The 13,189-nt window shown below is 38.3% G+C and overlaps 1 protein-coding gene across 1 annotated transcript; it reads right to left on the bottom strand.

Annotated features, from left to right (window-relative positions):
- Positions 1-5,113: 5,113 nt before the first annotated feature.
- fev (FEV transcription factor, ETS family member) lies at positions 5,114-8,228 on the bottom strand. The gene is given in 6 exon segments (XM_080456467.1): positions 5,114-5,531; positions 6,147-6,393; positions 6,963-7,034; positions 7,898-7,987; positions 7,990-8,065; positions 8,068-8,228. Coding segments are annotated over 6 exon segments (828 nt in total). The 5' UTR covers positions 8,101-8,228; the 3' UTR covers positions 5,114-5,221.
- Between the last annotated feature and the right edge of the window lie 4,961 nt (positions 8,229-13,189).

Here is a 13,189-nt window from a genome sequence, read left to right as displayed (position 1 = left end):
CTCTCTCTCTCTCTCTCTCTCTCTCTCTTTCTTTTACTTGCTTTTCTCTCTCCAGTAAACATTGCTTACATTTGCTGCTTGAAAAAGTGTAAGTGTGTGTTGTTGAAGCAAAGTACTAAAGTATTCCTGATCTTGGTCATGGTCATGCTGGACCTTTAAAAGGCTTTTTGACACCATTAATCACTCTATATTGATTTATAAGCTAAAAGCAATCGGTTTTGATGCAATCCAGATAGGATGCAATCCTATTGCAATCTTATCTGGAGGGGCGAGAACAGGTGGTGGAGGTGAACAGAACCCTGCCCCCCCCCACCCACCCCCACCCCCCACCTCCCAGTGAGCTGTGGCGTGCCGCAAGGAAGCATACTATCCACAAGTTTCCTGGGCTGTGTGGGCATCACTTCCTGTCGATTTGGTCCAATGAAATCCAATGATATCCAATGAAATCGACAGGAAGTGATGCCCACACAGCCTAGGAAACTTGTGGATAGGGCCTTTACTGTTCCTAATATATATGTAAACGACATGACATCAGCTTGTGAATGCAATTTGTTCTTGTTCGTGGGTTGACTCGGCTCTGCTGGTCTCGGACAGGGACAAGTTGCAGGTTGAAAAGCCCTTAAGCTCTGAACTCGGTAGAATCTGAACCTGCTGGCTGGCTGATAACAAACTATCATTACACCTGGGTGAAACTGAATCCATTCTCTTTGGGTCCAAAATTTACCTCGGCAAGGCTGACGGCCTCACAGTAAAAGTGGGTGACAATGTTATCACAAGAAAAGAGGAAATTACCTACTTGGGTTCCTTTTTAGAGGCAAGTCTTTCCAGTGATAAAATGGCAACTAAAGTAATCAAAAAAGTCAACCAAAGAACAAGAGTTTTGTACAGGATCTCCTCACCTGGTCAGTAAGAATACATTGAAGACTCTAACTGGAGCACTCATGCAAAGGTCACTTCGACTATGCATGCATCTCATGGTACCATAGCACTGCAAAGGCCTTAAAAACAAGGCATCCCAAAACAAAGTGGTCAGACTACTGCTTGGCCCTACATCTACAACTCATTTAACCCCTGCTCATTTAGCTAGGGTCGGATGGCTCAGGGTAGAGGACAGAGTACAGCAACTTGCAATGGGCCTGGTCTAGATACGCTACACCACAAAGAACCCCATGTACCTGTCAAACTACTTCAAAAACTAGTCCACAATCACAACACCAGAGGGAGCTCCACGAATCACGTTCAACCCAGATTTGACTCAAACAAAGGGTTAAATTTGTTCTCCTGCTATGCCACAAAAATGTTGTAAAGGAGTGTAAATCCCTACTCTCCTTCAAAACCGCTCTAGAAGAGCACTTACAGCCAGGTGGCTACAATTCGAAACTGGCCTCTGTAAAATGTCAAAGCCCCCGCCCCCCCCCCCCATGTTTTGCATAGTATTGTATATTTGTATGTCATTAAATGTTTCGATGAATTGAGTATATAGGACCCCAATGGAAACAAGCCATAGGCTTTCTTGGGTTTAAAATCCTCTTAGCTTACATTGTATTGAACTGTACTTTCCTGTGCTTTTTTTTTTCAAACTGCTAATAAAGTATTCAATCAATCAATCAATCAATCAATCTTAACACAAATTAAGGTATGGGTGTGATTTCCATTACTGTGTAATACTGAAGAGAACTGAGGAGGTGTGTACTTTATAGCTTGGTCTTGGTATAGATTTGTAGAGCAATACAATGCTCTGGTTAATCAGTTGTTTGCAGATGCATCCATGTTCAGTAATGGATCAGTCCTCCAGTCCCCTGTTTATATAAACCATAGATTTAAGCATGGCTCTGATATTGGAAGTGTAATGGTGCCCTCAAGTGGCTGCTGTGAATATTTCAATTTGGTAATTTTTTGGGCAAATGCATCACCACTGTTGTCCATCATCATGAAAAGAGTCAAAGAAAATAATCATCACAAAAAAGACAAAGTTTATTCTGATTCTTATTCGGATCATCATCATCATCATGTTCTTCTTCATTGTTCTTTGTCCTCATCATTTCGTGTTGGTGCATGGTCATAGTTTTTCATTACCCTCTTCCTCTTTTTATCTTCCTCTTTCTACATCATCACCACCGCTGGTATGGCAGCACCACAACAACAACCATCATCATCATCATCATCATCATCATCATCATAACTTTTTTTCAGCAAGTATGAAATTTACCAGCTGATTCATTAAACAATCAAGAGAAAGCACGAAGACTCCATGACCTTCACAATTATTAAAAGGGCACTGTTATATAATAAAATGAAGGAAAATATGTACAAGATTTACACCAAATTCTGACCCCACCACGGAATTTTGACCGTATGGGAAACTAAACTCTCTCCATGCATCATATGCCAACATAATTCAGGCATCCAGACCATGACTCTCAGTTTTTAAATTAGATTTTAGTAAGAGCATAGTTGACTGACTGCATTTATATATTTAAGTGTGACAATAATATTAGATTATTATTGCCTCACTATGTTGTTTGTAGCTACATGACCATGAACAGGCTAGGCTAGGCTATAATATAGCAATAATACAGAAATAATATGAAATACGATTTTCTCATCTAGACCTACATTTTTACCACTGCCATTCGTTTGTTTACCATGAATCCAAAATGAATGCAGATGCACATTTTGAGATTGATTAAGGAAGTATTGGCTTCTATAAATGATTCACACACAAGTAAACAGGTAGGATAGGCTACTGTATATGCTTATACTGCATTTGTATTTTTTTATTCTGTGCAACTCGTTTTTTATCTATTTTTTACATTAAGTGTGCACCTTGGTGAATAAATCGCCACGTAAATTTAGCCTTCTATGCAATAGACACTAAACAGTGGAGTTGACTGACTTCACAATTGTCACTATGAGCCATGGACAAAAACATATTCAATTTTGAATCATTTGAAATGGTTTGTTAACTTATTGTGCCTAAACCAATGCAGTTTATCACTGTGAAGTAAGCTTAATTCACCATGAGATTTCTAAATTAAAGTGGAAGTTATACCAGTTTTGTTTTTCTACAAAATGTTACATTTTCACAGTGAACACTCACATGTCACAGACTCACAGTAGTCCATGAGCCAGACAAGATTTCATTATCGAAAGAGTGGGCAAAACCAAACCTATATTAAATTGTTCATAGGGTCAATAGTAAATAAATATATGATAACCTCTCCACAGGAGCAGCTTTTTCATGGTTATCACACATTTTGTTATTTTCCCCATACATACATGACAGGTGAAAAAATTACAAAATTTAAAAAATAGTTAACATAATGAAACTTCCTGAGTTGATTACTTACATGAAGACAATGATTTATCGTATTACAAGTTTTCTGAAATTGTATATTTAAATATGCAAATTAGGCATTTAGTCCATGAGCCAGAGCCCCAAAATTGAGCCAGATATTGAATATTCCCTCGTTAAAAACCTTTGACTCCAACATCTTAACAAAATGAAATAAGTATGTTGACTCTGGCATTGTCCAATGTTCCAATGTTGATTCTGGAAAGTTATGCAAATGTGGGAATATTTTCCTAATGCCTAATTTGCATATTTAAATATACAATTTCAGAAAACTTGTAATACGATAAATCATTGTCTTCATATAAGTAATCAACTCAGGAAGTTTCATTATGATAACTCTTTTTAAAATGTTGTAATTTTTTCACCTGTCATGTACGTATGGGGAAAATAACAAAATGTGTGATAACCATGAAAAAGCTACTCCTGTGGAAAGGTTATCATATATTTATTTTATTGACCCTATGAACAATTTAATATAGGTTTGGTTTTGCCCACTCTTTCGATAATCATTGCTCAATTTTGGGGCTCTGGCTCATGGACTAATAAGTGAAAACCATAAGATGGCGCTGATCATCCAACTAGGCCTATACACTGTACCTGGAGAGACAGTCCATTAATTGTTACAAATGTACCATCGTGATGAAAGGGAGAAAGGAAATAATTTAACGTGACAAGAGACGCAGCGGGGGGGGGAAAGATTAGCTTTCATTAACAAATAAGCAAGCCTGTGATTCTTTAATTCAATGTGCTCATTTCCGAGAATGGTGCACAAATCCTCGGTCATTTCTGATTTAATTTGGTAGACTTATGTTTAAACGGCTTTGGAAATAAGTCGGGTATATTGTAAAAAGCGTTGATCACGGTTAGGAAATGAAATTTTCGTGCGTAAAATGTCAGTGTCTGTGCGTAATTTGGCGAGGTAGGAAATCCAGCACTCTTCTTCGTTAGGCTAATTTTCCTCAACTTTGACATAACATGGCGCGTGATATTAACTAAGTTGTAAATTTACATTTTATAGTGGTTAACACATCACAGTCACTTACTGCATAAGGTTAAATACATTACATCAGTTGTATGTTGTAGCCTATAAATGTATCTAATAGATCAGTGGTTCTCAAACCGTTTCATGTCAAGGACCTCCAAATTAATATTTCACCGCGGACCCCCAATTTGAAATTTGATATGTTGTGCCAGGGACACCTACACAAGATTTGCGTTGTTAAAATGTTTCTTTCTTTTCTAGATTGTTTTGAAAATAGCCGAGTCTATATAAGCAGTCTATATAGGGTTAAAGTGGTCAAACTGATTTCGATGTAATTGGCTATTTTAGCTGGGGACCCCCTGGAACCCCTTCAAGTACCCCTGGCCCTGGGGGTCCCCGGACCCCACTTTGAGAACCACTGTATAGACCAGTGGTTCACAACCAGTGGTTCGGGGACCACCAGTGGTTCGGGGACCACCAGTGGTCCTTGAGGGGGTTCCAGGCGGTCCCAAGCTAAATGATGGAGAGTTGGTAACCAAATTGATATAGATCTTTAACTCTTGAGAGTGTAAAATGAACGGGTCCATTTGGTTTCTATTTTACACTCTCAAGAGTTAAATTATTGTTAAACATCTGCATTACTTAAATAAATAATTGTTATTTTGAACGTTTGCCTGTTATCTCTATGGTACCAACATCAATACATTATGGAATTGTGGACAAAATCGTATATCCAACGATACCAACATATTCTAAGTCTTGGGTCTGAGAGTCTAAATCTCATCAAACGGTGGTCCGTGGCTCAAATGCCGAATAAGTAATGGACCCTTGTTGATATGAAAAGGGTTGAAACCCCACATGGTACCCTATAGACCATTTAAGAGTCAATTGTAATGGTTGTTGATGTTGCTCAGATTGCTGATGTTGTTGACACAGCTGATGTGGGTGGTGGCGGACACGGCAGCGCTGAAAGGCCCGGGCGGCTGATGGAGATTGTGGCCGTGATACAGGGCCGTCGGCGGGGAGCCGGGCCAGTACGAGAAGCCCGCGTGGGGCCCCACGCCCGGCCCCACCAGGTTCAACTTAGAGATCCCGGCGAACGGAATCGGGGCGAAGTTACTCTGGAACTTGTAGATGGCTTGCTCCGTCATGGTCGACGGCTGGCACACCTGCGCCAGCCCGTGGAAATCGAACCTGTGTGTATAGGCCCTGTCACAATTATTACATAATCGCCTGCATAATGTCATAATCGTTTCCATGTTGAACATTTGTCATTTTTTCAAACATTTTCCAAAAACAGCTGAAATAACAGATCTACTAAGCTTACAACATGTCACTTCGTGACGTGTTGTAAGCTTGTAGATCAGCTATTTATGATTAAATGATTAAATGTGTCAGTAATTTCTTTGTATATTTAAGTTATTTGTCATATCTGCCCCTGTGCAATTTGTCAATTTATGAAGCCTAAAAACCAAAACAGAAATTAAAATTGCATTCATATGTTCCAATATTCCAAAGTCAAAAACACAATTAAATCGTTAATCGCAATTATCTGTGTGACAATTAATAGTCAACCTCAACCTTTAAGACCGGAAACGCATCTGTGTCATTTTAGAATTCCTTGGCTATTGAAAAATAGCAGATATACAAGCTCATAGTGCAGCACGAGCTTGTAAGATTTGCTATTTTTTGAAAAATCTTGTGCAAATCTTTGAATATTTATATTTTTAAGAAGAGCATTTGTCACTCAAATCTTTTTTTCTGGGGTTCTTAATGGGTTTTGAATGTGTAATCGTGACAGAAGCCCACCTGTACGCGTAGCGCTTGCCGTGGACCTTGGTCATGATGTTCTTGTCATAGTAGTAGCGCAGCGCGCGGCTCAGCTTGTCGTAGTTCATGTTGGGCTTGCTCTTGCGCTCGCCCCAGCGCCGCGCCACCTCATCCGGGTCGAGCAGCTTGAACTCCCCGTTGGTGCCCTCCCAGGCGATGCACGACACGTTGCCGCCGTCCGACAGCAGCTCCAGGAGGAACTGCCATAGCTGGATCTGCCCGCTGCCTATGGAGAAGTCAATAATAATGATGATGATGATGATGATAATAACGACGATGATGATGATGATGATGATGATGATGATGATGATGATGATAATAATTGTAATAATAATAATGATAATAGAGGAGATCAGATTATGCTCTGTCTGTCTCAAGCAAATAATTATAGTTTGAATATTGATTGAACAGTTCAAGATAGGGGCCTATAATTTATGATTCGGTTTAATAATGGCAAGGGGGTTATGTTACTAGGGCAGATGTTTTGTTTATACTATATGTGGTGGTTTAACGGAGATTAAACAAAATAGACCTATAATGATACCGAAAAATCTATAGGCAAATTATTAACCTAATGTTCGCGGGGTTGGGTTGCCACTTGCCAATCACAATAAAGCAGGCCGTATGACGATTGGCCTAGAAGGCCTATTGAAATGTTAATTAACTTAAATACTCAAAATTAAATTGACATGCTTTACTTTATTTTTTATTAATGTTTTATTCATTACACATTCCTGAGGGTGTAGCCTATTTGGCATACACGCAAACATTCAATTAATTGAAGTTGTTGCTTACCTTTTTGCACTCCTGTATTTATTGGACCCCAAGATGTTCCTTTGCTCTCTTTCAGTAGACTTTCTGCTGGATCTGAAATGACAATGAAATCAAATGTGAGTAGTAGGTTAACCTATAGCTCTTTCTTTCTTTCTTTCTTTCTTTCTTTCTTTCTTTCTTTCTTAGACCTCCACCAAGAAATATTAAAAAAAAATATAGGCCTGCTATTTCTTAAAGGAGTAGTTCACCCAAAAATGTACTTATTTTCTATCAGTTACACACCCCATGAAGCGTTGAATTCATGGAGATTTGTTTTTGTTTTTATCGTATTCCTAAGCCAATAATTTGATGACATTTGATGTCAGTTGAAGACTTGGGCGACTCAAAGAGTCTCCTACCAGAGACTCCACCGGTCATCAAATTATTGGCTTTAGGAATGCGACAAAAACGAAAGAATCTCCATACATTCAATGCTTCATGTGGTGTGTAATTGTCTAATTGATAGAAAATAAGTATTTTTTTTTGGGTGAACTATACTCCTTTAAGCAATATTGATAAAATAATAATAAGTGAGCCTGGCCCTGGTATATAAATATTAAGCTGAACATAACGTTAAGATCTCTGAAATAAAATCAAGACAAAGTGAAAATAATTCAATGGCTGGTGCTATAACTGCATCCTCGTCGAGCTTTCTAATGCATGTAGCCTCTCGTCCCCTTCGAGCTCCATCACCGGGGAAGCTGCAGGAAACGCGTCCAGGAAAGAGGATATCCGATTTCCGACAAAAGAGGAGACGGGCTTTCAGATTGAAACGACTGAACGATCCCTGTATCACTGCTGGAGCACCCGGCGATGGAAGATGACCCGTCTTCCTCAATAGCATGAAAGGAGAGAGAAGAGAGGGGGGGAAAAAAAGAATATTTCTACATTTTTAACAGACATATAGCATAACGAACCTGAGAGATACATGTTGAACATGAGTCTTCCTCCGCAGTCCTGTCTCATTGTGTTCAGTTGTTCAGAAAAGGGTTGGATTTTCATTTCGTTGGCTGGCGACGGGGGTAAAGATTTTTATTAAACTTTATCTCATAACTGTGATCTGGAATAAATGCGGGTGGAACAGATTGGAAGTTTCCAGGCAACTGTCACTGGCCCCCATCTCTCTCTGAGACAATATTCAGACAGCAATTTCCCCTGGTGCATTGCTTTAATTAAAAGAGCAATTTACCTCTGTCAGTCCGCCGTGGCCACAATAAAAGGGGGCCGATAGAAATTCGCCCTTATCAATCCGCGATCACAGTTTAATAAAGTTTCCGCGTTAAGATCTGAGTTTCTATGGTGAATTGAAGTGTTTGACATGGAAACCAGTTCAGATCCTACTCACTTTTCCGCCTCTTTACCTCTTGGCAAACAACAAAGACCTGTTTCATGTTGGGGAAAGAGTATTTACCTTTAAAATCACGCCTCAGTGCACGTAAGAAAACAAGGACATTTCGCCCCCTCTGCCTTCTGTTTGTAGGTTTAACGTTATATAGCCTCAATCTGAGGCTAATGAGCTTGTAACTCTAAAACCATGGCTTGTGGTTGGCATTGATGTAGGTATAAGGTTTAAGTTACATATCTTAATTTGGTTTACACATTTATATATATATATATATATATGTATATGTATATGTATATGTATATGTATATGTATATGTATATGTATATGTATATGTATATATATATATATATATATATATATATATATATATATGCACACACAGCAAAATAAATAGACTGTTTTTTGTATGAATACATGCAAGTAAATACATGGCTTTCAATCAGGCCAAAAGCAATATATATCAAATAATAAACTGAATGCAACATGAGCATTAGCAAAACATTTTATTTGGTATCAGATATTGTGGGTATTAGAAACATGCAAAGCTAAAAAATACCACTTTCTCACTGGTTGGAATAACATTTTATACATTTATTATTCTACTCCAAAAATCCTGTCTGTATAGCCTATTGATCACTGTGTAGTCTTATAATTCAATGCTTTTTACTGAAAGACAATTTTTTTATGCATGGAGTAAAGGGAGTTAAAAACAAATAGATATCGGAGGAAAAGAATGGACAAAATATTTAGCATTAACAGCACATGTTCAGAACAGGTTTGACAATGGTACATATGTCCTTGGGTGAAAACTTCTTGGCTGTTATCCAAATAAACCACAATGAAGCCCTAGAATATGCAGAGAGAACCATAGAAATCGAAACACTCTCCACAAGGATGAGATGAGACATAATAAGAGAGACAAGAAGAAAGAAGACATCATTCATGACCATGGTTTTCCCGTAAGATCAGCAGTGGTGGACAAAGTAAATACTGAAGCAGGCTTATTTAAAAGTACACAATATCTTATTTAAAAGTACACAATATTGTTTTTAATATCAATGCATTGCTGTATTTCCCAAAGAAACTCACTATATTTGAAATAGAGCTTAATTGGTTGATTCATTATATATTTGTTACGTTTGAGTCCCAACTAAGAGTCCTATCAAAACAAACTACAATAATTATTGTGAAAGTCATATACTTAGGCTACTTGAGGGGGGGGGGACTACAAAAATGTATTTAATGTACAAGTAAACGTAGTATACTGTCTACAGACCAGTCATGTGAATTAGATTTAAAAAAAAAAAAACGGATATCCGTTTTATATGTTCCGTGCCAGGAATGATCATGTTTGTCAAAGGCCACGACTAGCCAGGTGTTAATGATTAAGATAAGATCAATATGTAGGCTAGTAGCATTAACATTATTATTTTTGTTAAAATAAGTGTTAGCTGTTAATCATCTAGAGAGTTGACTCTCCAGCTCTTTAGTAAACAAAAAAATCTTTTTCAGGTCGGGATACTAATTTAATCCAATCAGGAAACAGAACTCATACAGGATACAGGATAAACAGTTAAATTGGAAGTGACTAAACTAAAACAAAAAATAGCAGACAGAATTGGAACTGGAACACTAAACATTTAGGGTGCGTTCGGAAATTACGCACCGGAGCACACTCGCCTATTAGTTTGTATTGGCCAGTGCGCTCAGTGCTGTATTTTCGAACGCGCCCTTAAGCTGATAAATTGGTTCTCTCTCCTGATTGGATGAGATTGGCAATCCAAAAACGTAATTTTCTGTTTATTAAAAGCTGGAGACAAATGGGAGACCCCTGTCTACTGAACATACACATAATAGGCTACTGTAGTGAGTGTGACTGCTATCAGGGGCTTTGTTAACAAACAAACAAAAACAAAAAAGCGTTTTGTTTTAACCAAAGAATAGGCACTTATAAAAACGGATGATTGCGACATCAATTTATCTTGCAGAATACATACCCATATCGAGGCTAATTATTCACTTCTCATCTCACTATATACCTCCTGCGTAACCATGGATTAAATGCAGTGTAGGCAGCTAGTTGATCAGGGGTCTTCAGCGTTTTTCAGGCCAAGGACCCATAGCTGAGAGAGAGATGAAGCAGGGACTAAATATTGTATTAAATTGTGTTGCAGATTATCAAACGTTTTCATAGATTTCATGATACATGTCTTCATAGACTTGTTTGACAGCATTATTTATCATCAGTGTTGGATTCATGTTAATGTGTATTCTCAGACATTTAACCACTTAAACCGTCAATAACTTGACCTTTCACTCTTGGTCTGCTCTTTTTTCCCTCTACACCAGACCCCCTGTTGAAGACCCCTGATCTAGTTGTAATCGTGCAGTATTATGAGTCAACAGAAAAAAACAACGTTTCAACCACACTCTTTTCAGCTCCACAGCTTGAACTGAAACAATATGTCTTTTTATAACAATGTATCATATCAAATGGGTCAGATCTCTTTCTCTTTGAATATGGGATGGCCCTGCACGTTGTGCAAGTATATTTACTCAACTGCACTTAAGTACAATTCTGAGGTATTTTTACTCTACTGGAGTATTTCCAATTTTCTATCTTCTACTCCACTACATCTCAGAGGCAAATATTATACTTTTACTCCACTACAATTATTTGAAAACTTTAGTTACTAGTTACTTTGTAGATTTTGATTGTTATTGCAAAGCCCTAAATACATTTTGGCCATTTGAAAATAGCCAATCTACAAGCTCACAATGTGCATTGTGAAAACTTGTGAAATGGGCCATTTTGCATAATGAGTATATAGCCTATGTACTTTCTACTTTTGGTACTTTTTGATACCAATACCTTTGTACTTTTACTCAAGTACATTTTGAATTCCGGACTTTTACGTAACAGGGTATTTCTACATTGCAGGCCTATTGATACAAGCAAAACATGTTTTAACCCCAAAACGGAACCCTTCAGGTCCCTTGTATAATCTATGTGGTAGGCTATGCAATAAGCCCATGTTATTGCGCCCCCTTCCTCGGTTGAAATGTGAGTTTATATCTCCTTCTCCTTGCCTCCTCTGTTCCTCCTCTGTTCCTCCTCTGTTCCTCCTCTGCTCCTCCGCTGTTCTCCGCTGTGGGCTCTATGTTGTTCAGGCTGCATGCAGGTGCGTCTCTCTGGCGTCCCAGACTTGCTTTAGCTGCCTGAGTCCACTAATACGTCGCAGGCAACTTAAAACAAGCCTCGAATGCTAGATTATATCCCAATGCGTTGCGTATTAGGCCAATTTTTAATACCTACAATGAAATGAAATGAAAAAAGACCATTATTGCATCAAACATGCCTAACTATAAAAACTGGTCAAACATTGTCAAAATTGTCAAAATTGTCAAATAATACAAGAAAGAGGCGAAAATAGCTGATCTACATACAAGCTCTTGTAAATTAGCTATTTTCGCAAAATGTATCTGTGTGGAACCGAGTCAAACTAAATGTAATGCCTCAACTCCTACAAAAAGTGCTTGTCAGAATGGGGGGTCCCCAGTTCAAATATGATTATTTTGAGGGGTCACGGCCTGAAAAGGTTGAGGACCACTGGCGTAGGATATCAGCCTATAGCCTACGTTTACCCAGCAGTCGGCCTCAAATGAAACAATTTCCAAAGACTGCAGAGTTATGGCTGCAAATACATTTAGTTTCCGCATAGTGAGACAGTCACACTTCATATAGGTAGCTATTATAGGCCTATACTCTCCGAGTTCGACTCCGACGGTGTCGCTTGCTGAAAATAGCCGATCTACAAGCACACAATGGTGAGCTTGTTGATCCAGTTGTGAGCTTGTAGATCAACTATTTTCAGCGAGCGACGCTGTCGTCTATATGCCAAAGTATAAATCAGACTTTATAGGTTATAATAAGCCTAATTTAACCTGTTGATCAAACGCTGTTGTTCACCAATAATAGACTTGTGTTTAACGCACACAATTCAGACTGCTACTAAATCTAAGCATAGAGACTAAAAAACTGTTCTTGATCTTACCTTAATGTTCTGTGTTAGAAGACCTCTTTATAACCAACCTATACACCTTGATCATCATCTTACCTTAATGTTCTGGGTTAGAAGACCTCTTTAATAACCAACCTATACAGCAGCATTCCTCCTCACACCTGTAACCTAACTAAAGCTGCCCTGCAGTGCAACAGTGCAGCCGTTTTAATCAGTCGCCTGAGGTATGTATATTTGAGAAAGGTGTGTGTAGGGTTGAACATTTATTAAAAGATCCTGGTTTGGGTGTGGGACTCTGTCGGTATGCTTCCAGCAGTGGTGTAAAGTAACTAAGTACATTTACTCAACTTTTACTACTTAAGTGCATTTTTGAGGTATTTTTTACTTTACTGGGGGATTTCCAATTTTCAGTAGCCTACTTTTACTTCTACTCCACCACCGCCACTCCACTACAATTATTTGAACTTAGTTACTAGTTGCTCTGTAGATTTAGATAATTATTACAAAACATACATTAACCACTTCAGCCCTATACATTTCGGCCATTTGAAAATAGCCGATCTACAAGCTGGCATTGTGAGCTTGTAGATCTGCTATTTTCAAAAGATTTGTATACAAAATACGTTTGGAAACTGAAATGGGACATTCTGCATAATGAGTATATACTTTCTACTGTTGGTAGGCACTTTAAGTATATTTCGATGCCAATATACTTTTGTACTTTTACTCGAGTAAATTTTGATTACTGGACTTTTACTGTAACAGAGTATTTCTACACTGCAGTAGCCATATTGATACTTTTACTTACAGTAAGTACAACCTGTGAGTACTTTTTCCACCGG

Source organism: Gymnoscopelus braueri (assembly GCF_963280865.1).
Source record: "Gymnoscopelus braueri genome assembly, chromosome: 18".
Classification (NCBI taxonomy): domain Eukaryota; kingdom Metazoa; phylum Chordata; class Actinopteri; order Myctophiformes; family Myctophidae; genus Gymnoscopelus; species Gymnoscopelus braueri.
Note: the sequence above shows the minus strand (reverse complement) of the source record. Positions and strands in the feature narration are given on the sequence as shown.